This window comes from Geotrypetes seraphini, chromosome 8 (assembly GCF_902459505.1).
Source record: "Geotrypetes seraphini chromosome 8, aGeoSer1.1, whole genome shotgun sequence".
NCBI lineage: Eukaryota > Metazoa > Chordata > Amphibia > Gymnophiona > Dermophiidae > Geotrypetes > Geotrypetes seraphini.
In genome coordinates, this window is record NC_047091.1 from 145,127,528 (window position 1) to 145,152,057 (window position 24,530).

A 24,530-nucleotide genomic window follows, 5' to 3' on the forward strand; every position below is an offset into this window, starting at 1 on the left:
ATTCCTATTCAAGAGAATTACTTTATATATAGTCAATATAGGCAGAGAGTTAAATTTTTTAACATTTTCTTATGGTGGTGTGCCTCGTGATTTTTTTCATGAAACAAGTGTGCCTTTGCCCAAAAAAGGTTGAAAAACACTGGTTTATGTGATTGAATGTGAGGGGTTCTTAGCTTGTTACCATAATGATTCCCAAAAAATTTTGATTTTATGATTGTGTTAGCTATTCATCATATTGTCTGTAATTGGAAAGATAATTCTAAGCTTAACTTTCATGAATGGTGGAATCACCTCTGTGTCATCAGGAAATATAAAGAAATAATAGTGTTCAAGCAAAATAATATTGCCAGTTTTACTGGGATCAGGGCCCTTCTAGATGAGTTTTGTAAGGATTTAAATGATAACCTCATATGGCTCTATTATATATGACTTGAGAATATGCAGCTTATTGTATTGCGTTATTGCATTGTTTATTTGTACATTTTTGTATTTGAAAAATTTCAATAAAATGTTGTTACACAGTCTGTCCAATCACACCAGTTTAGCTCTATAATCCTTCATCCAGCATAATCTTTACTTGTCTCATGCTTCTTGAAGATATAGAGGCTTGATGGTATCTTATAGCCTTATCAATTTATTGAGGCATAAGCTTACTAAGACAAATGTCCATGTTGTCAGATGAATAGATACAGAATAGTGGCTGTAAGCTTTTTCTAATAGTAGATAATAAAGGCTAAAACACCCCCAAACATTCTAAGCTTAACATTTAAATGATATTTCCATATTAGTGGATGTCATGTTCCTGTCAGCTGATTGAAAGAGTGTCCCCGATTAATGAGCACTGATCCAGTTGCTGAACACAGGGATCCCAAAAGGCTTTACTTGCACTTGAAACATGCTCAGTTGGTTCTCAACATCTGGCTTATTCATTAGCACTGTTATAGCAACTGAAGAGTAATGATGCATAACATGCTTACGGCTTGAGTAGATGGGATTCCCTTAACCTATATAAGCTGATGCTGTGGTGCTTTAGTGAAAGGGTTCATCTTGAAAGAAAGAATCTCTCACATGGGCCTGGAATGGATGTTCAGCAGTCAGTTCTATGTTTTCCAAGTGCTCATAATCGAAATGGCTTTTTAGATGTATCCAGGGACCCCATCGCACCCCCACAAAGTTCAGAATAAAGATGTACATACCTGCCTAAAGAACATCAGCACTTGGCATAGAAGAGCTGCACAGAGGTGGCTTAAGTACTCAGAGGAGGGGGGAGGCTGGTGAACCATAGAGAGGAGGACCCTGGTCCATATGCCACTGTAACCACTACATCAATGGTGAAAAATGTGAGCCAAACAAAATCCCCCCAAACCCTACTGTACTTCCATATAGGTGCCACCTGCAGCCAAAAGGGCTATTGGTGGTTTAGACAGGTGGGTATAGTGGGTTTTGGGGGGCTCACCATGAACTATAAGGGAGTTGTGGAGAGATGTTTATGTGGCACCCTTTTTTGTGCAGTTCACAGCAGTGCCCTATAAGGTGCTCCACTACTCTGTTGCCATGTCTGGATGGCCAGTCCATCACAATGCTGGCCCCTCCCACATCCAAAAGGTCTTGTTCTGAATGTTTCAGACTTGGACAAATTTTTGGTTGAGAATATGCATGAGATCTACTTGCATGCACTGCTTTCATTGTATGCTAATAGATCTCATGCATATTCATTGGGGAAATCCTGCGACCCTCAAGGAGGGACTTTGACACCCCTGCAGTAGAGGATTAAAACAGGACTCGGACAGTATGGGGCTCATGATAAAAAAAAAATTCTAAAAAGTGGCCTAAAAGGGTACTTGGACGATCAAAAAGCCTGATCGTCCAAGTACCCATAATCAAAGCTGGTTTTAGATGTATCTAAAACCAGCTTAGGCCTTTCCCCTGCCTCTAAATGCACAGAGAGAAAAGAGGCATTTTTAGAGGAGGGGAAAGGGCAGGCGGTGGGCGGGAGGTGGGCCGACCTACATCTAGGCGTACAACACATATAACCAAAGATTGTGACAGGTTGCCTAGTCGGCACTTATATGTTTTGATTTAGACCAAGTCAAAACAGGTATAAGTGCCGAAAAGGGGCCGCTGAGCTGATCGTGGCTGCTGCGAACAGCTCAGCGGCCCCAGCAACCTGCCTACCCCCTACAGCAATGATCCCGGCAGAAGAGATGGCTCATCTCCCCTGCCGCGATCCACCCCCCCTTCCACAACGATCAGGGCAGGAGGGAGCCCAAGCCCACTTGCCCCGCGATCCTCAACCCACCCCCCACCCCGCTGAGTCCAATGGGGCCAGGAGGGAGCCCAAGCCCTCCTGGCCCGGGGACACCATCTAACATAAGAACATAACCCCCACCACCCACTAAAATATGGGCAGCAGGGATCCCAGGCCCTCCTGCCCTCGATGCACCACCCCATGACTGCCCCCCCGCCGACCCCCGACACCCCCGCCGACCCCACGACACCCCCCCAATCCCACCCCCATACCTTGCAATCGTTGGCCAGATGGACAGGTGTAAGCCCGCCCGCCCGGCAGGCCAGCCAATCCAGGAATAGGGCTGGATTGGCCCAGGCTGCTCAAACCCCACCCACAGGTGGGGCCTGAGGTGCCTGGGCCAACCAGAATAGGCTCAGGAGCCTTAGGCTCCTCCTGTGGGCGGGGGGTCGCAGATCAGTGGGGGGGGGCGATCAGGGGTTCAGTGGGGCGGTCGTGGGGGGTGCGTCGAGGGCAGGAGGGCCTGGGATCCCTCCTGGCCGTATTTTAGTGGGAGGTGGGGGTTAGAGGGTGTCCCCGGGCCAGGAGGGCTTCGGCTCCCTCCTGGCTGTATCGTGTGGGTGGGGAGGGGGGTTGGAGGTCACCGGGCCAGGAGGGCTTGGGCTCCCTCCTGGCCCCATCGGACTTGGTGGGGGGGGGGGGGGGTTGAGGATCGCGGGGCAAGAGGGCTTGGGCTCCCTCTTGTCCCGAATGTAATCGGGGGTTTGGGGGTGCCGTGGGGCAGGAGGGCTTGGGCTCCCTCCTGCCCCTAACCTAATCGGGGAGTCGGGGTGCCGTGGGGCAGGAGGGCTTGGCTCCCTCCTGCCCCAATGTCATCGGGGAGGGTCGCAATTCAACAGGACAGGAGGGCTTGGGCTCCCTCCTGCCTGGATCGTTGGAGGGGGATGGATTCTGTAACCGGTGTTGTTTTTGACAGACACCGGTTACAGAATCCAGCTTTTAGGTGAAGGACTGGCTCCTCCTTCGCCTAAAAGCCCTTGTTTTGGGCGTTTGGGGCTTAGGCTTTTTTAGGTTGATTATATGGTATAAGTTTAGACGTAGTGGTGGTCTGGGCGATTAAACAGCTGAACATAGAGGCAGGCCATTATCAAAAAAATCTTCCTTTTGGACCTTTTTTTTGATAATGGACATTTTCCCTGCTTCTACTTTCAACGTTTAAGGCCTTAGGCCAAAAGGGGACTTAGACGTTTTTTTTAATTATGCCCCTCCACGAATCTTATTGGGTTGTTGAAGCGTTCCCTTGACATAACAGAACTGCTTTAGTAGATGGCTTTGCCTTTGAGCAGACTAGAATACTATACCGTATCTTTAATTTAGGAATATGAATGAGCTGCTGTTGAGTGCTAAGGTTCAAATTTTTCCTGACTTTTCCCATGACGTGGAGAAAAGGTGGAAAGAATTCTTGAGGTTGAAGCCAAGTCCTGGCCTTAGGTACTAATTCCATGTTAAAAGTTTCCTGCCGTAGATAAAAGGATTGGAAAATGTAAAAACTGAATAAAAATAAAAGTTAAAAAAAAATTCCTTGCCAATGTTATCTGTTGTTTTGGGGAAAATCAACTTTTGTTCTTTGATCCCAAACAGCTTTTGGATTTTCTTGTGGGCATAACATAACATAAGCATAGCATAAAAATTTTTTTTTTTTATACTTCTTTATTGATTTTTAAATAATAACAGTGCACTTCAAAGAATTAACAAGAACAAAGCAGTAAAAGCACTTTATAATAATAATAATAATAATAATAACTTTATTTTTCTATACCGCCATAGTCAGGTGATTTCTAGGCGGTTCACACTGTAAGAAGGCTGGACATTCAGCGAATAACAAGGTCACAATACAATACAATAAGTCAACATACAATACAAGACAAAACAAAACAATACAATACAATACAATACAATGAGTGTATACAACACCGTACAATATAATACAACGAGTCTAAATATAATACAATACAATAAGTCTAAAGACAACACCATACATAAGTCTAATACAGTATCGTACAATGAGTCTAAATATAATACAATAGTGAAGAGGGGAAAGTTACAGATTGGGGTTCAATGGGTAATGAGTAACTGAGTATTTCTTTAGAACTTCCATTTGAATTGGAGTACTATGGATAGCGAATATCTGAGTACATGAGGGGCATCTTGAGAAAGAAAGAAAGGCGTTTAAAGGGAGGGGAGTCCTAGTGTGGGAGGGGACGATTTTAGTCCGTGAATTTTTCGAATAGGGCGGTTTTGATCGATTTGCGGAATGCACTGTAAGACAGGTTGGGTTCGTTTATGTAGTTTTTCAGCCAAACTTGCTGTCTGTTCGCTTGGAACTTAAAGGAATGATTTGTATCTGCAGCCCGTAATCTTTGGGTATGCAAATATGTTTTTGTTTCTGGTCGCTCGTGTGGGGTTGTGTAGGATGAAGTGAGTTTGTAGGTATGAAGGTGCTAGTCCCCAGACTTGCTTGAAACAGGTGCAAGCAAATTTGAATAGTATTCGCGCTTCAATTGGAAGCCAGTGCAGCTTTTTATAGTAGGGGCTGATGTGGTCGTTTTTTCTTAGTCCGAAGATTAGTCGAACGGCGGTGTTTTGTATTAATCTCAGTTTGTTTGTTTTTTTGTTGTTTTTTTTTATTGTTTTTTGTGGGATGCCCAGGTAGATGATGTTGCAGTAGTCAAGAATGGATAAGATCAGTGCCTGTACCAGTAACCTGAATGATGTTGGGTCAAAGTATTTTTTTATGGTCCTTAGTTTCCATAGCGTGTAAAAACATTTTTTCACTAGTGAGTTTGTGTGGTCAGCCATAGTTAGGTGTGTGTCTAGGGTGATACCAAGTATTTTTATGTTATTAGAAATTGGGTATTCGTGATTGTTTATTTTTATCGATGTTCTCGTAATTTTGTCATTAGGACTAGCCAGAAAGACTTTTGTTTTTTCTGCGTTTAATTTTAGTTTGAAATTGGTGGTCCATTTATCGATTTCGGTCATTACGTTTGAGAGATTGTCTACAATTTCTTTTGTGATGTCGTTTAAGGGGATTAGGATGGATATGTCGTCTGCGTAAATGTAGTGTATTAAGTTTAGTTTTTGTAGGAGGTGGCCTAAGGAGGCGATATAGATGTTGAAAAGTGTGGGCGATAGGGGGGAACCTTGAGGCACGCCTGATGGGTTTTTCCATGGTTTGGAATAATTTCCATTGCTGATTACTCGGTAGGATCTGTTTGATAGAAATTCTTGGAACCATTTCTTTGCCTTTCCAGAAATTCCTATTATTTCAAGGCACAGTAGCATGATATCATGGTCTACCAGGTCGAACGCGCTGCTGAGGTCTAATTGTAGAATTAGTGCGCTTTTGCCTTTGCTAAAGAGATCATAAAGGTGGTTTAGTAGGGAGGCTAAGACAGTTTCTGTGTTGTATCCTTTCCTGAATCCTGATTGGTGTTCACTAAGGATGTTAAATTTGTCCAGGTAGTTTACTAGTTGAAGGTTGACCAATCCTTCTTGTAACTTTGTGAAAAGGGGAATGTTTGCTATGGGTCTGAAATTGGATAATATATACCAAATCATTTCCTCCCTCTTTTCCCTTAACAGGTAATGTAGTCAGGGCAGGATTAACCAATAGGCCAAGTAGACACGTGCCTAGGGCCCGAAATGGTCAGGGGGGGCCCGATGAAGGAGAGCATCAACATTGTTTTATCCAAACGGCGATGGGCCCCTCCAGCATCGATCGGCAATGCGGGCCCCCCACCCCCACCGCCAATCGGCAACACGGGCCCCCCTAATCGGCAACGTGGCCCCTCCCATTGATGGAAAGTAAGACAAGCAAGCAACGCAGGTAAGAAAGGCAACGGGAACTGTAATTTTGCAAGCGGTGCTGCTTGCCCAAAGCTTCCCTCTGATGTAGCTTCCTGTTTCTGCCTGGGCGCATGTTGGGGGTGGGGCGGGGCAGGGGGGGCCCAGTGTACTTGTGTGCCTAGGGGCCCTCGACGAATTAATCCTGCCCTGATTGTAGTTACCCTAAAGTTCAATGCGGGTTACAAAAGATTAGCTACTAAACAAAATTCAGAATGATGAATACGTTACTGTTAAGAACCAAAAACCTTGGGGCTCCTTTTACTAAGGCGCACTAGCTTTTTAGCGCAGGAAGGATTTTAGCGCGTGCTAAACTCACGCTACGCTTCTAGAATTAACGCCAGCTCAATGCTGGCGTTAAGGTCTAGCATGGGCGGCAATTTAGTATGCGCTATTCCGCGCATTAAAGCCCTAAAGCACCTTTGTAAAAGGAGCCCTTAGAGAACAAGAATGTCTTAAGGTGTTTCCTATAATGAAGATAAGAAACTGAAGAAGAAAAGACCAGCTTAAAATTTTTGTCCCTTAGTGCAGTCTAATGGACAGCCCAGTTTAGTCCTGCTCATGCCGGCTTTCATCTAGTATTAATAACACTGGCTTTGTTTATAGAAACACTTGAGTCCAGTGTAACTGAATCAAACATCAATATCTTTTAACATCTGGACCAAAAAGACTTGGAATCACTTAAGTAAGTAATTAAGGACGCCTCAGCCCCACCACTCCATCGCTGTAATTTTGTTTAGTATTACACCGGGAAGGCTGTGTGGTGCCTCATCATCGGCAGTCCATTAATATTTATTTTTTAGCAATTTTATTTTTTGTAAATTTTTTTCAATCCCTTATTTGTGTAAATGTTAAATTTAGTAAAAATATAATAAAAATATTTATTTATATTTTTACTAAATTTAACATTTACACAAATAAGGGATTGAAAAAAATTTACAAAAAATAAAATTGCTAAAAAATAAATATTAATGGACTGCCGATGATGAGGCACCACACAGCCTTCCCGGTGTAATACTAAACAAAATTACAGCGGTGGAGTGGTGGGGCTGAGGCGTCCTTAATTACTTACTTAAGTGATTCCAAGTCTTTTTGGTCCAGATGTTAAAAGATATTGATGCATGCCGGCTTTCATGACATGCCTCCCTCACTGACCCTTTTTATACTTCATTATTGTTTCTTTGTATGGCTCTTTTTGTGGACTACACGTGTTTTGACATTGCCTTTTGTTAATATTTTGTTGTTTTTTGGAATTTATATATTCCTGTCATTCAGTTGTAATAATATTAATATGAAAATCAATAAAGATAAATTTAAAAAAAATAAAATCATTTAACTCAGCTTCCCAGAAGAGATGAAATGAAAATGATTTTCCTCGTTCTTTCTCTTTTTAGCATCTGGGGCAGAAGCAGGCAATTTAGGTCCTCGAGGGCCGCGACCCAATCAGATTTTCCCAACGAATATGCATGAGATCTATTTGCATGCAAAGGGGGCAGTGCATTCAAATAGATCTCATGCATATTCATTGAGGAAATCCAGGACACCTTATTGGTTGTGGTCTTCGAGGACCGAGGTTGCCCATCCCTCATCTAGGCTTCTGGAAGACTCCCCCTTTGGTGGAGTCTGTGAATAAAATTATTCTCCCTTACCTGAGCCTTTGCTGATTTTCATGTAATAATGGATTCAACCTATATTTATGCATTCTAAACAGTGTCTGCAGATGGAACTCAGTAAGTGTGTTTACACCCACACTCTCTGACATAAAGTATTAGTGAGCTTGTATCCTTGGAGTGAGTCTTTAATTTGTATCCCACAGTCATCAGGTTTTTTAATCCCATATGGGCATCCAGAAATGCATTAGTCAGAGAGCTGTATCTGTTGTTCTGCTCAGTTCAATTGCTCACAGCATCCAACGAGCTTTTAGACTGCCTCCAATGTTTCGTCTCCTTCCGTGCACACAAGGGTCTGAGATGGAGCTCAGGGAGGGGGTTCTGCAGTCAAGCAGATCAGGGCGACACATCTCACCGAAAGGCCTCTGATTTCCTTTCTTAGCTTGGCACGGCCTTGAAGGTGAAGCAGCCACTCTTCATAACACAAGTGCCCCGCGCGGATCTTTTTTCCAAAGCAAGTGAAGAGACTCTTCTGTCTTGGTAGTGACTGAAGCATCGGTGATTTGGGAATTTTATCTGGCACAGAAAAAGAGAACTTGGCAAAGACGAAAAAAGGAGGTAGGGCATTGGAGACTCATGGATACTGGATGATTGTCCTGCCTTTTAACAACATTGAAGTATTAAGGGGTTCTATAATTATGAATCAAATATGAATTATTTTTTTCCAGTTTCTGTTAACTTGGGCACTTGAAATTCCACCGCTGTTGCTCATCTTTAGGGTGAGAAAGCTTTTTTGTGTGTGTGTGGGGGGGGGGGGAAGGTATTTAGTATTGAATAAAACAAATGTTAAAATTGAGGAGCAAAATCTTTGGCTTTGGTTTCCATAATATGGAAAGAATGGAAGGTGCTTGTCGTGTCTTTGAGGAGGGCTCGTTTCTCAGATGCAGGGTGAGATGTCACAGTACATACGAAGCCTTTTTGATCTCAGCCCTTCTGTCTGTAAATGGGACAGTGCACCTGTAGTTCACGATGGAGCACGGAGGTAAGTGGTGGCCTGTCCAGTTCTTATTCTAAGGGGAATCAAACACTGCAAGGTGCATCTGGAAAACAGAATTACAATTAAAATGTAACTTGCAGATGCCATATCTTAACCATAGCCCTCTCTTCTCCTCCGCAACTGGGAATATAGAGTCGAGTTGATCTACAAGGGCAATGAACTTTCTTCTGATCCCTGTTGTCCCGCTGTTCAGCTCTTATTTCTGGTTTGATGAAAGGAAAAAAAAAAAATCATCTCTAGCCAGAAACGTCATTGGCATTTCATGGATATTAGGCGGCATAGCTGGGACAAGCTCTAATTTGGGCATTTTGCTTTTGCAAGGCTGATATAAATCGAACAAATACAACAGCCCAGTGAAATAACTCAGGTTGCAAAACCACACGGTCCCGTCCATAAGATCCTGGCCATGACAGACTACGAGCAGGATGAGGACGGAGGAGTAGGAAGTCTGTTGCTCGGCCAGCAAGAAGGGTGGGGGGGGGAGGGAGGAACAAAGATGTTAGGCCTTTTCTTTGCTGAGTCACTTAATAACCATATACTGTAGGAATATGATACACTGTTCCATAGTAACACAAAAACATAGCAATTATAGCCTCATGAGCCATAACATTTGCCTAGTTTAACTCTCATTCTGCTGGGTTTTATCACGGTCCTTTTGAGCTCAGTCACCCTGGCTCCGCTGTAGTGCAGGTGGAAACGGTTCTCCCGGCTGCCAAGTGCTCAGCTCTCCTTCTGTGAGCACAGATTTGCCTCTCTGTCTTGTAAAAATGCCTTGCCTTCGCTGTCACACTAAGAGATGTCCTTCTTAGCTTTGCCCAGCTGCCCTTTCAAGAAAATGAATGGGTGAACACCAACTTATTTGAGCTCTAAATTAAATAAAAGTGGGCACCCTTAGGTTTATTCTTTTCAGAGGAGAATTGGGAAGACTTTGTAGCGGATCTGACATGCTTTTCAAGAGGTGATACCTGCATAGAAACAGGATCACTGTCCAGCTTTTAAGCTGTGGTAAAAAGTGGCCTTATTGCACCCTTGTATGGGTTTTCCCATGTGCTAAGGCCATTTTTACCACAGTAGCAAAACAACCCACCTTTTTAAAAATTATTATTACTAGTTTTTTTGCCCGTTACATTAACGGGTGCTAGAATAGATGTGTAAACTTAGGCATTTCTTTCTTTCTCTCGGCCCCCCTGTCTGTCTTCCCTTCTCCCTTACTTTTACCTCCCCCATGTCCAGCAGCACCCCTTCCCTGCTCCCCCTGTCCAGCAGTAGCCCTTCTCTTTACCTGCTCACTGACCAGCATCTGCTAGGCCGGGAAGCCTTGGGGCTTTTGCTAGGCCAGCCCGCCTCGCATTATCAAAGTGGGCCGGCATAGCATATGCCCCTCGGCTGCTGTCGCTGCCGGTCCCGGGGTGAGAAGGAGAGACATCGTCAGAAGTCAGCCGGCGTCAGAGATCAGGGCAGGAACGTTGCTGGGGAAACCGCTGCACGCGTTGCAAACCGCCGAAGGCTCCTACTGCGCATGCAGCAACACGGAGCCACGGATCAGGGATCACGGCCGCACGATGTTTCAACTGCGCATGCGCGCTAAGAGTTTTATTATAGCAGATTATTAATGGTCATGTACTAATCTTGCCATTAAAAAAAAAACTTACCCCATGGGTACTTACCAACACTTATTTTGTAGGTTAGCACGGGCAGATTTGGAAATTACTGCAGGATCCCTAAGTGTAGGGTTACCAGATTTGATGATCATAAAATCCAGACCCATGGCCTTGCCCCCCTCCCCAGGCCTTCCCTGTTCTACCAAGCCCCACCCAGTTCTGCCTAAGTCACACCCCATTCTGTCCCAGCCCCGCCCTCCAACCTCTTCTCATGCCGAGTTTTGAAAAGCCATCTGGATGCCTGGACAGTCCTGTAAAAAGAGGACATGTCCGGGTAAATCTGTGATGTGTGTCCTGCAGTACGCCATTGTAAGCCGTAGTGCGTGCACAGTAGCGCATACCGTGGCCTATTGAAAGGGCTCCTAAGTTATTGATCGCTACAGATTTCAGTGGCTATAGCCATCACTTTCCTTTGCTATGTGTTTCCATAAACTACAATAGTGCCAACCTCTTTTCCAGGGCATAAAAACCAGCATTGCAATATGGAACCAGCCATAATCTACCTCAAGGGTGGCCAGGATTTACTACTGGCAGAGGTGCAATACTACTTTAAAATCCCATCAAAAAAATCCCCCAAATCAAAAAAATCTCACTGTTACATAAAAAGAAATATGTGGAGGGGCATAATAAAAAAAAAATGTCTATGTCCGTTTTGGGCCTAAGTCGCTAGTCGCCAGAGTTGGGAATGTCCAAAGTCCATTCTGGAAAAATGCGTCCAAAATATTTCTTTTTTCAAGAATTGTCTACTTATATGTCCAGCCGTTTGATCGTCCAGACTGCTAAGTCTTCTATCTTTATACCTCATTCTCATCCAAAAATTTGTCCAAGTCCAAAACGCCTAGAACAAGACCTTTTGGACGTGGGAGGGGCCAGCAAAATGATGGACTGGCCACCAAGACATGCCAACAGAGTAGTGGGGCACCTATAGGGCACTGCTGCGAACTTCACAAAAAGTGTGCCATATAACCGTCTCACCACAACTGCCTTATAGGTCAAGGTGAGCCCCCCACCTATCTACCACCCCAATAGTCCTTATGGCTGCAGGTGGCACCAATATGGCAGTACAATAGGGTTTGGGGGGTGCACATGTTTCACCATGAATGCAGTGGTTAGAGTGGCTTATGGGCCTTGGTCTTCTTTATGGTTCACTAATCCCCCCCCCTCCCCCGACTACTTAAGCCAGCTCTGTGCAGCTCTACTAGGCTTTCCTATGCCAGGTGCTGATGTTCTGCTGGCAGATATGTACATTTTTATTCTGATTTTATGGCGGGGGGGGGGTCATTGATCACTGGGGGGAATGTGTGGAGGTCTGTACTTTGTCCCTGTAGTGGTTATCTGGACACTTTGGATACCTTCGGGGCATATAGACCTGTTTTTAGATTGCTTAAGTCACTACGTATAAGTTCCGTCTAGGCAGTCTCGTTAAACTTTGGTTATACTTGCAGTATGACTAAGTCTAGGTTGGCCCACATCCCGCAAACCTCCCGCCCTAACCACTCCTTCAAAAACACCCCTTTTCATTCTGGGCGTACAGCAGCACTGAAAAGGCCTAAGCTGTTTTTAGATATGTCTAAAACCCGTTTCGATTATGGGCAGTTGGACGACCTGTCTTTTTGATCATCCAAGTACCGATTTAGGTGGGTTTTTAGACTTTTTTTATTATTATTATTATGAGCCCCATAGCTTGCACCCTTTGATCTCATTGGCTCTAATATGTTACAATGAGTTCCCTTCTAATAACTAGCTTGCTGGGAAAAAAAAAAGAAGATAATTTTGATACGTAATCAACGATAATCTTCTAATCATGGGTTCCTTAAAAACGCAGAAGAAAAGGAAAAGGAGTAACACGCGCACTATTTCAGCACCATTAGCTTAAACTATCTGACTGCAAAACAAATATCCAGGACATTATGGCGCCGTTTATAGAATAGAAACATAGAAGATGACGGCAGAAAAGGGCAATAGCCCATCAAGTCTGCCCACTCTAATGACCCACCTCCCTTAATTTTACCTCCGTAGAGATCCCACATGTGTATCCCATTTCCTTTTAAAATCTGTCACGCTGCTGGCCTCAATCACCTGAAGTGGCCTAAAGCAGTCTTGGGTGCTGGTAGGCATTGAAACCTTAGGCGCACTCCATTTATGCCAGGGTTTTCTTAGCCTAAATGAGTGCGCCTAAGTTAGATGCCTACTGATGCCTATGTCAAAGCATGCCCATGGCCCACCCAAAATCTACCACTAACTATGCCTACTTTCTAGTAGGCACCTTGGAGTAGACGCCTACCTCAAAGTGTTAGGTGCCTACCATCAAATTAATTGTAATTTAAACTAAACTAAACTAAACCTTGGGTTTGTATACCGCACCATCTCCATAGTTGTGGAGCTCGGCAATTTAATTGCTTTTTAATAGCCGATTAAGGCTTATCAAATAATTACGTTAAGTGCCTAGATCGGCTAGAGTGCTAATCTAGGTGCCTAACTTTAGGCATCTTTTATAGAATCAGGGCCTATGTGGACGACTTGCAGAAAACGCCATAGACCTGGCATACGTGGGCGTACCTAAATTTGATAATGGCATCTTGGCACACAGATACCATTATGGAATTGGCATTCAATGTGCAGCATCAATGTGTCTAAATTGTGGTGCACAGTTACAGAATTATCCAGGACCATCCCGAGCCAGAAACATGCCCCTTGTGACAGAACTCCTAGAGCTCCTATCTCACCCACGGCAACGTACTCAAGTGGGGAAGCCAATGGATGGGACGCAATTTTGGAACCCCCGCCTCCTATGTGCCCTGTGCTTATTATGGGCCTGGAATTGCCTCCTGTCCCACAAATTCTATAAGTGGCTCTACATAGTGTGTTCAGAAATTGGGGAGCATGCTCAATTTGTGAGCACAATTTAATTGAATAGTCAATTAGGGGCGGAATTCATCAAGAGTCGCAAACCGATTTAGCGCGTGCTAACTGTGTTAGTACACACTAATGATTAGCATGCGCTAAATGCTAAGACACCCATTATATTCCTAATTGGCATCTTACCCCCTCTTCTACGAAACTGCTCTAGCAGTTTCTAGTGCGGGGAGCCGCACTGAATGGCCCGCGCGGCTCCCGACGCTCATAGAGTTCTTATGAGCGTCGGGAGTAGCGCGGGTCATTGAGCGCGGCTCTCTGCGCTAGAAACTGCTAGCGCAGTTTCGTAGTCGAGGGAGGTTAGTGTTTAGCGTGCACTAAACTGGTTAGCGCCTCTTGTTGAATTCTCCCCTTAGTGTTGATAGTTGGGCTCTCTAATGAACGATTTAGGTTTTGAATGTCAAATTATAGAGCTATTTCCCAAACAGTATGATAACTGGGCTCTAACAATCCGTTATCAGTGCTAATTGGAAACAAAAGTCACGCGCGCATATCTGCGTGCAGCCCCCAAAAGAGGATGTGGCCTTGGGAGGGTCATGGGTGGATGGGGGTGGGGTTGGAGGGCATTCCTGTAATTTATAGAATTATAGTAAGTTATAGAATAAAAGAAATCTGTGCTTAATTTACTCCCCCGTGTTACAAAACTATGCAAGAGGTTTTCAGCGCCGGCCAGCGCGCTGAATGCTCTGCGCTGTTCTGATGCTCATAGGAACTCTATGACTGTATGAGCAGCGCAGATCATTCAGCATTCTGGCCGGCGCTAAAAACCTCTTGCACGGTTTGTAAAAAGGGGGTGGGGTGCGGGAGGTTAGGCATGAGGATTTCCACCAGGGTTTAGTTAGTGTAAATGGTCACACCTAAAATTAGGCATGATTCCTGGCACCAAGCGTTATTCTATAAATGCCACCGAACTTTGAGTGCCACTTAAAGAAGAATGCTTAACATATTTTTTTTAGCTGGCTCTGATTTTTCACACCATTTATCGATTTCAGTCCTTCATGTATAGAAAATAGATTTAAGCACACAGTTTCCATAGTATGTACATTTAAAAAAAAAAAATCACTTAGGCCCCCTTTTATCAAGCTGCATTCGTTTTTTTTTTATTGCCAGCCGTTGCGGTAAAAGCTCCGACGCTCATAGAATCCCTATGAGCGTCGGAGCTTTTACTGCCACAGCCGATGATTAAAAAAAACCTCTAAAGCTTTACTATATTTCCTTGGGAAAGAAGAAAACTCTGGAAGAGCATCAGGAACCTGAATTAGATCTATTGGACTTGACGAATTTAATAGAAAAATCAGACTCAGAACAGATTACATTTGCTACATTATTTGTGCAATTAGCCTTAGATTCAGAAAGAGATTGGTTATTGAAGTTGTTTTTTTAAAGATAAAGATGTTTTGTTTCTGAATCAAAAAATAAGAATGTACCCAGATGTGTCTAAATTAATGCAAAAAAAGAGGAAACAATTTTTGCTATTGAGACCCCAGGTTTTTAAACTGGGAGCTCCCTTTGTATTAAGGTTTCCCTACAAATGTCTGATTAATTTCAAGAGGGCCAGGTATACCTTTTTTGACTCTACACAGATAACGAGATTTTAGAAAATGAGGTAAGGTCTGCAAGTACCCCTGTCAATATTCAGGAATGAATGCTCGAAGAAGTTTAGATTAGGTCCACTTCAGACAACCATCATTTTCCTTAATAAGTGAGGGAATAAATTAATCTTTGATTTTTATAGAACTCCTCCTTGATATTATTGTGGACTAACAAACAGTTGAAACTTGACCAATTTACCTTATTATTATATTTCTTTTCTGATTTGATATAAGTTGGATACTGTTGATTTCGTATGATTATTATTGTCATAAAAAATTGAAACTTAATAAAGATTTAAAGTGTAAAAACCCCCCCCCAACCTAATGCAGCTTGATAAAAGAGGGCCTTAATTCAGTTTTAAAAATTCAAGACCTATTTTTTCATTTTCCTCTTTACTCATTTCTGAGCAAGCAATTCACTGGCTCATAATTACTACTTTGCACACTGGACCTCAAAAGATGGTGCTGCTTAAATAAAAAGGCATTCAAATGCATATTCAAAGATACAGCTGGAGATAGCACAGTAGACTGCATCAAATTTAAAACAAAGTGGAGAAAATATTTCTTCACTCAGGTAATTACACTCTAGAATTTGTTGTCAGAAAATGTGGTGAAAGCAGTTAGCATAGCCGGGTTTAAATAAGGTTTTGGATCATTTCCTAAAATAAAAGTCCATAAGCCATTATTAAGATCCACATAACATAACATAAAATTTTATTTATGAATCGCAGATACCGCACAGTCCTATGTGATTTACAAAAGATAAAAAGAGCACCTTAACTGTTAAATTTACAATTAATTAAAACCATACAATAACCATTTTCCAAATTTACTATACAAGTTTTCATTAATCTTCTATAATGTATGTAAGAGAATAATAGTGAAATTAACAGTCGAATTATAGACTCCCATTTGGTCACTTGGTAGGAAAATTGATTGGTTACATATCTTTTATATTTGCATTTCTTTACTGACAGAAAAGCAAAATAAGTTATGGTAAAGAAAATAAAAGATGAGCTTATAGCTAAGAAGGAACTAAACCAAACATGATCTTATAACAAATATATCCCAATTTGAATAATACCCTGGCCTGTATTGGGAGCCAATGTAATTTCGGGTAAAAAAAAAAAAAGAAAGAAAGAAAGATGATCAAATTTCTTCAGATTAAATATCAGACACACTGCAGAATTTTGGATAATTTGTAACTTTCAGAAATTTTTATAGGAACCCACTAAGGGGTCCTTTTATCAAGCCGCGCTAGCGGGGTTAGTGCGTCGGACATTTTATCATGCGCTAACCCCCGCGGCCAGCTAAAAAACTTACGTCTGCTCAATGCAGGCGTTAGCGGCTAGCACAGCAGGTGGTTTACTACATTAGTCATGTAGTATTACGCACGTTAAACCCCTACGCAGATTGATAAAAGGACCCCTAAGTATATTATATTGTAATACGTAATAACAGAGATTAATACTTAATAACAGAGATTGCACCAATAGTTGGATTGGATAAGGTTCAAAATAGTGTTACAAATCATTTTTGAACTACTACTATTTGTGATTTCATTGATAAATTCCATTGTTTATTTCTAGGATAAGCAGCTTTTTTGCTTTTTTGGGATCTTGCCAGGAACTTATGACCTGGATTGGCCAATGTTGGAAACAGGATACTGGGCTTGATAGACCTTCAGTTCAGTGGTATAGCAAGGGTAACTGGTGCCCCACCTACCCTCTTCTCTGCCCCCCCCACTCCTTCTTAATCCCCCTGCCATGTGTGTGCTCCTTTCCCCTATGCCTTTTAAATTTTCCAGGCGAGAGCAACTGCACGAACTTGCTGTCCGCATCGAGTTGGCTATCCCTCTGATGTCACTTCCTAGGTGCAGGGCCCGGAAGTGACATCAGAGAGAGGCAACACCAACACGGGCAGCAAGTTCATAATGCTGCCCACGCAAGAAAAATTAAAGAGGTATGAGGGAAGGGGTGCATGCATGCGGCAGGGGAGGGGCGGTGTTTGGATGATCACTTTTGGGCATAGATTACAGCTCTGTGTGCAAATTAATGAGCTATTTAGATGATAATTATTGGTGTTAACAAGCACTTATTGTAATTTGGTGTTATGCACATATCTGCCCTAAACTAGTCTATAGTGGTAGTGTATAGGAGAGGGTCAAAGTACAAAACTCCCAAACAGACACAAAAAAGCACTCCAGAATCTGGGAAAAGTTTTATTCTCGGACCCGACACAGTCTGTGTTTCGGCATGGAAACGCCTGCCTCAGGGGTCCATAAAACTTGAAAAGCCAATGTGAAATACCAGTAGGTCTCTAAAAACCGACTTAAAATAGCAATAGGGTATGAGCTCCACCCCATTGCTATAATTTAAAATCTTCAGGCTGCTGGCATTTAAATTTCATAGTGCACCACCCCAGTAGGATAAGGACATGGGTGGGTCAGGGGAGTTCCCCAAAATTAGGCACAATGTTATAAAGCACTTGCCTTTGCGCGCCTAAATGCCATCTGTTGGGTGCCTTATGATATCACTGGGGTAATACTAGTTAAAAACTAGTGGAAGTCAGAAAAATCTAGAGTCCAAACAAATTGGACTCTGTTGGGTGCCAGCATTTACACCAGCCTTTGGCAGGCATACACACTCGTACCCAGGGGCCTGCTTGTTGGAATTTGCTACCGTTGGATTTGAGGCAGGCGAGCAGTGTGTTGCAGGTCAGGACGGAATTGAAGACTGTTGTTCATGAGCTTTCATGTGGTTTGATTAGGCTTTATTAACTGGGTTGTTGTTGTTGTTTTTTTTTTTTTCTTTTCTCCCAGTAATATGTGTAAATTAGTTTGGGGACAGAGTGAGTTTGCTGAAATGATTTATGTGTTCTTGTATTGAGGTACTAATTGCATTTGTCATGTTTTTTTTTGTGATTTTATTATGTATGTTATCTTGGAATCCGCATAGAATTGTAGGATATGCAGAATAAAAAATGTTAAATAAATTAGTTAAGCACAAAACACGCACTAAATCAGTGGTCTCAAACTCAAACCCTTTGCAGGGCCACATTTTGGATTTGTAGGTACTTGGAGGGCCTCAGAAAAAAATAGTTAATGTCTTATTAATGAAATGACAATTTTGCATGAGGTAAAACTCTTTATCGTTTATAAATCTTTTCTTTTGGCTAAGTCTTAATAATAATATTGTCATTTATAGCTAAAGAGACATATGATCAAGAAACTGTTTTATTTTATTTTTGTGATTATGATAAACATACCGAGGGCCTCAAAATAGTACCTGGCGGGCCGCATGTGGCCCCTGGGCCACGAGTTTGAGACCACTGCACTAAAGCTAGTATTCTGTAACAGCTATTCCATGCAGAGCACCCTTTACAGAATATTAGCTTAATGTACACCATTGCTATGCCTATCTCCGGGTGCCATTTACAGACTATCTCCATGTGTGCAACTTTTAACTGATATACAGTATTTTCAGTTGGTAAGAAGGCAGGACTTTAAGACCTGGAAAGAATGGAGGTAGTTGTCAATATGGACTAGAAAGTAGAGCTGTACCAAATAGCACATTTTACTGTTTGTCAAAATATGAAAAATGGAAAATATTATTTGTCCAATTACAAATAACGGACGAGAAATAATAAAAGAAGCAACGTAAAATCAGAGATCAAGTTTTATTTAAAAGCTTGATATACTGCCAAGCCATATTGGAGCAGGGCAGTTTACAGTTTCAAAAAACAAACAACAAAAAAAACCAAAAGAAATAAAAGAACTGCGTTAAAATAATAGGAAAGACCTAACCATATCCAGAAAGATAGGCATTCAACCAGAAATCCATTCACGCTCCTATTACGTGGCCTAAACCTAACCCAAGATTTACCAAACCTGTTTCATAGAATATCGTGTTAATTGGTAAATATATGAACATAGAATGAAAAAGCCAATAAGCTCAAACATTTGATGTAAAACAAGGGGAGATAAGGTAAAACACTGTAAATTAATACCACCCAAAAATTTAAGAGAAAGAGGAAGATCTCACTATTGGGGAACTGCGTTCAATAAATGTGAGCAGTATTACTTGTCAACATTTTTAAGGTATAACCAAGACTAAGAATATAATGTATCCCCTCATTTCTTGGAGATTTCTGCTGACCTCCCCTCCAATCATTCTTCAATCTTCAAATGCCACCTTAAAAAAGAATGTTTATAAGAGTCTTTAAAAAAAAAATTACTTCTGTTCTAATTTCCTTGGATAGAGCATTTGGTGCTAACCAGAAAAATAACCTTTCTCTAGCACTTTAGAGCCTAAGGTTATTCATATTCAAATTGAAACCATTGTTCTACCAAATACAAATACAGTACTCCCCTGAAATTTATGGGGGTTCCATTCCAGGAACCCCTGCAAATTTTGAAAAACCACAAATGCGGTTTTTCGCCTGTCAAAAGGCAGGGGAGGCAGGAGAGGGCAGCTGGAGCACCGGCGGGTGAAGAAAATCACTCGTGGTCTGCTCCGACCGCCTCTACCTGTAGTAAAGTCGGGCTACATCAATCAAGAGCTGCTTTGACACGCAGCTCCTGATTGGTGTAGCCCGACTTTACTACAGGAAGAGGCGGTCGGAGCAGGCCACGAATGAGCGAGTCCGCGAACCGCGAATTCGCGGGGGAACACTGTAATGTATTTGGAGCACTATTCATGGCAGAATTGAATGCGAATATTTGGTACAGCCCTACTAGAAAGTCACAGTAATCTCAGTGGGTCTCCACCTGCAGACAGTGGCATAGCGAGGGAGAGAGGCGCCCAGGACGGTGGCACCCCTCCCCCACCCTCATCTCTGACTCTACCCTGCTCCTTCCCCGATCCCCCTCTACCACATGTGCACCCCATTCTATTATACCTCTAGTTGTTCACCACTGAAAACAACAAGAACTTCAACAAGTTCTTCGTAACCCCATTGCCTCTCCCGCTGATATCACTTCCTATGTGAGGCATTAAGAAGTGACATCAGTGGGAGAGACAATGTGGTCATGAGGAGCATGTTAAAGTTGTTGCTCGCAGTGGTGAACAACTAGAGGTACGTGGGAAGGGTGTGTGTGCGTGGTGAGGGGAGGAGTGCTGGCACCCCCACCAACATGGCACCTGGGGTGTATCGCCCCCCCCCACCTTATTACACCACTGCCTAGAGGCATACCTAGCCAGTTGGGTTTTTAGGACTACCACAATGAATATGCATGAGATAGATTTGCATACAATGAGTCTTCTGTATATGCTTAATCAGTGTGGTAATTCTGAGTACCCAACTGGTTAGGTGTATCTCTAGAAGAAGGTTGAGAAGCACTGGTGTAATGCACTGTGCAGTGGCGTAGCAAGGGTGAGAGACGCCCAGGGAAGTGCTGCCCCTCCCCTGCCCTCTTCTCCACCTTCATCCGCTCCTTCCCTACCCCCTCCTGCCATGTGTACATGCCCTTTCCCATCCCCCGTGCCTCTTTAATGTTCCATCATGAGTAGCAAACCCAACCTGCAGCTCACGCTAGCATTGGCTCTTCCTCTGATGTCACTTCCTAGGTGCGGGTCCAGGAAGTGATGTCAGAGGAAGAGCTGACGCTGGCACATGCAGCAGGTTGGGGTTGATGCTCATGCTGAGAACGTTAAAGAGGTATGGGGAAGAGGAGCACGTGTGTGGTAGTAGGGGGGGGGGGTGCAGAGAGGACAGGTGCCAGTGCTCCCACCAAGATGGCACCCGGGGTAGACCGCACCCCTTATTACGCCACTGGTACTGTGATATGGGTCGACTTTTGTGTTTATTTTTACTTGATCTCATATCTGAGAGATGTTGGAGATTGCTACAAGCAAAAATCATTAAAACATAATCAGTGGCTAGTGATACTAGGAAGTATCTCTCTGTCTAATCTCCTTTGTTACTCACTGTCTGTTGGGAGAAGGAATCAGAGAAATGCTGAAGTGATACACAGTACTGTCCTGCTCTGCCGTAGGAAAAAGCCGACGACCATGAATGCGTCCTCCAAGAATCCTCCAAAATCTCTCAACCAATTACCAAGGTGGAAAACCACAGCAGCAAACAGCAAGAGGAAGAGGGAAAACTGGTAAGTCAAGTCATCTTCAGTAGACGTCAGGCATGCCAAGGTTAGACAGCATTCCTACAGTCTTCTATAAAGAAGACATGACTGGGTTTTCCCGGACATCTGGTAACCCTATAGTTAGGAGCTTGTTAATCAATTCAGTTGTGTGTGCATCTTGAGTCTGATTCTATAAACAGCGTCTAACTCCTAGGCACTTTTTGGCGCAGTTGTTAATCATCTGCTAGGCGCAGTTTATAGAATTGTGCCAGTAGCGCCTAAACATTCTTAGACACCAGTAGGCATTAAATCCTTGGGCATGCTGACATTTATTCCAGGGTTTTCCTGGCCTAAATGATTGTGCCTAGGTCAATCCATGCCCAAATCCGCCCCTAACAATGTCTACTTGCCCGTAGGTGCCTCAGTGTAGACGCCTACCTTGAAGTGGTAGATGCTTACCGGCTAATTCATTTTTAAAATCATTTTTAATTGTTTTTTAAATGGTGCTTTCAATTATCAGTGCTGATTAAGCCAATTAAAAGTAAAATAAAGCTAGGCACCTAGATAGGCTAGACACTCTGAACTAGGCGACTAAATTTAAGCATCTTCTATAGAATCAAGGCCCTCGTGCATATGCCCATAATTCATTGCGCAACTTTCAGTACAAATATAGAATCCAGTGGTTTGCATGAATTAGGGTTGCCAGATTTTACATGAGTAAAATCCGGACCCCCTAGACCCGCCCATCCCTGCCCCGTTATGCCCCATTCCTGTCCCTATTCCCACCCTAGCCCCGCCCCCACTGCTTGCTCTGGTCAGGCAGGAGGGCATCTGCGCATGCACGAATGCCCTCTTGCCCCTACACAATTTTGTGGGAAGCTTTTCAAACCCCGGACAAAGTGCCATTTTTGAAAAGCCATCGAGATCAAAAGGCGGTCATGTCCGGGGGAATCCGGACGTATAGTAACCCTAGCATGAATCATCCCAGTGCCCAACTTTAGGTAGCCTGACGAGAATTACCCCCCTAGTACATAAAATCAGCTACAATTTTACAATTAAAGCACAAAAGCCCGTGCAAACAAATTTGTTGTCACGCACAAAGTGGAGATTTTTTCTTTCTTAGTTTCTGTGTTTTAGTGAAACCCCAGAGAGTAAAGGAAATGAAGGGGGGAGGGGAACGGACTAATACAGAGCACAAAGCAAAATGAAATGAAAATTTTTCTCTTGCACGCCCCTAATTCTAGAGCAATCTTTTCTGGCAAAACTATTGTTTTTGTACTTGATCAAAGTGCTTTTTGCTGAGAAATTGACCTGCAATGTCACAAATTGGGAGAGTGTATTGGAGGACATGGAAAGTACCGGAAGCTTCACTTGATGGCTGTATGATGAGGACTGAGAAAGCAGATGAAGGAAGCTAAGCAGAGGAAAACCATGCAGAAGTAATAGTTGTCTGTAATGGTTATGATAATTATTGAATTCACATTAGTCAGTCAAAATGTAATTACTTCCCTCACATCAAACTAATAAATACACTAGTGTCCGCGTAACTGGGATGAGCTTCCGATATTTTAATGAAAAATTGAACCAGCCATGGCTGGCTGGAAGGTGACTGAATGGTGTTTTGACCTCGCTCAATCACTTTCATGAAATTAATGTATTGAAATAATGAACTGAATGATTTCCTCGATTATTTCCTAAACAGTGTATTTTATAGAAATGCAGTAGATGATAGCAGATAAAGACAGAAATCGCCCATCCAGAATGTCCAGTGAGATGGTTAGGACTGCAACTTCCACTTGTTTCTTTGTTTTTATTTATTTTTATCCCAATGCGGGTTACAACATAGCACATACATAATCCAAAACACATACATGACAATAATTAAGAACATAAGACTTGCCGCTGCTGTGTACGTTCTGGTTCAGCAGGAATTTGTCTAACTTTGTCTTGAATCCCTGGAGGGTGTTTTCCCCTACAACAGACTCTGGAAGAGCGTTCCATTTTTCTACCACTCTCTGGGTGAAGAAGAACTTCCTTACGTTTGTACGGAATCTATCCCCTTTCAACTTTAGAGAGTGCCCTCTCGTTCTCCCTATCTTGGAAAGGGTGAACAACCTGTCTTTATCTACTAAGTCTATTCCCTTCATTATCTTGACTGTTTCAATCATGTACTCTCTCAGTCTCCTCTTTTCAAGGGAAAAGAGGCCCAGTTTCTCTAATCTCTCACTGTACGGCAATCTCGACTAGAGAGCTGCACGGGAACGGGGACGACGGGAATCCCGCGGGACCCGCAGGCATCCCGCGGGTTCCCCCTTTGGGTCACGGGGATCCCGTGGGGATGCCCCTAGGGTCGCGGGGATCCCGTGGGGATGCCCCCTAGGGTCACGGGGATCCCGTGGGGACGCCTCCGAGGGTCGCGGGGTTCCTGCGGGGCTGGATGTACTCAGTCGCGCGGCTCTTCTCCCTACCTTCTCTGCTTGCAGCACAGAGCCGAACGGAAGTCTTCCCGACGTCAGCGCTGACGTCGGAGGGGAGGGAGGGCTTAAACAAAGCCCTCCCTCCTTCCGACGTCAGCGCTGACGTCGGGAAGACTTCCGTTTGGCTCTGTGCTGCAGGCAGTGCAGGTAAGGAGTAGAGTAGCCTCGCGGTTCGAGTGGCTACCAAGGGAGGGGGCGGTCCGCCCCGCCACACCCCGCCCCGGTTGCAGCACAGCCGGCCAGGTCCCCTTACTTTTGTGGCACTTCCCCGACCGACCGACAACAGCCCCGGTCCGACAATCCTCCCTGCCCTGTAGCCGCGAATCTAAATTATCTTCTTACAGCAGCTGTAATAAGGTAATTTAGATTCGCAGTTAAGGGCAGGGAGGTTTGTCGGACCGGGGCTGTTGTCAGTCGGTCGGGGAAGTGCCACAAAAGTAAGGGGACCTGGCCGGCTGTGCTGCACCCGGGGCGGTAGAGAAGGAGTGGGGAGAAGGACGCTGAAAGGCCATGGGGAAGACGGGAGGGGGGGGAAGGACTCTGAAAGCACTTGAAGACAGAGGAGGGAGAAGGACGCTGAAAGCACATGGGGAATACAAAGGGGTGGAGAAGGACGCTGAAAGGCCATGGGAAGGGCGGGGGGGAGGACTCTGAAAGCACTTGTGGAAGACAGAGGGGGGAGAAGGATGCTGAAAGCACATGGGGAAGACAAAGGGGTGGAGAAGGACGCTGAAAGGACATGGGGAAGACGGGGGGGGTGGAGAAGGACACTGAAAGGCCATGGGGAAGACAGAGGGGGGAGAAGGACGCTGACAGGACATGGGGAAGATGGGGGGAGAAGGACGCTGAAAGGAAATGGGGAAGAGAGAGTAGGGAGAAGACGCTGGCAGGGAAGAAGACAGATGCCAGACTATGGGGGGAGCGGAGAGAAGAAGATGGGTGCCAGACCAATTTGGAAGGGGGAAGAAAGGGAGAGGCACAGTA

At 43.8% G+C, this 24,530-nt stretch overlaps 1 protein-coding gene across 17 annotated transcripts in view; it reads left to right on the forward strand.

Moving 5' to 3' along the window:
* RIMBP2 (RIMS binding protein 2) overlaps positions 1 to 24,530 on the forward strand; it is a 598,797-nt gene that overhangs the window by 20,276 nt on the left and 553,991 nt on the right. For all 17 annotated transcript variants that reach the window (XM_033956341.1, XM_033956346.1, XM_033956345.1 and 14 more), the window contains exon 2: positions 20,986 to 21,096. In XM_033956341.1, coding sequence (XP_033812232.1) covers positions 20,986 to 21,096 — 111 coding nt within the window. The remainder of the gene's footprint in view (positions 1 to 20,985; positions 21,097 to 24,530) is intronic.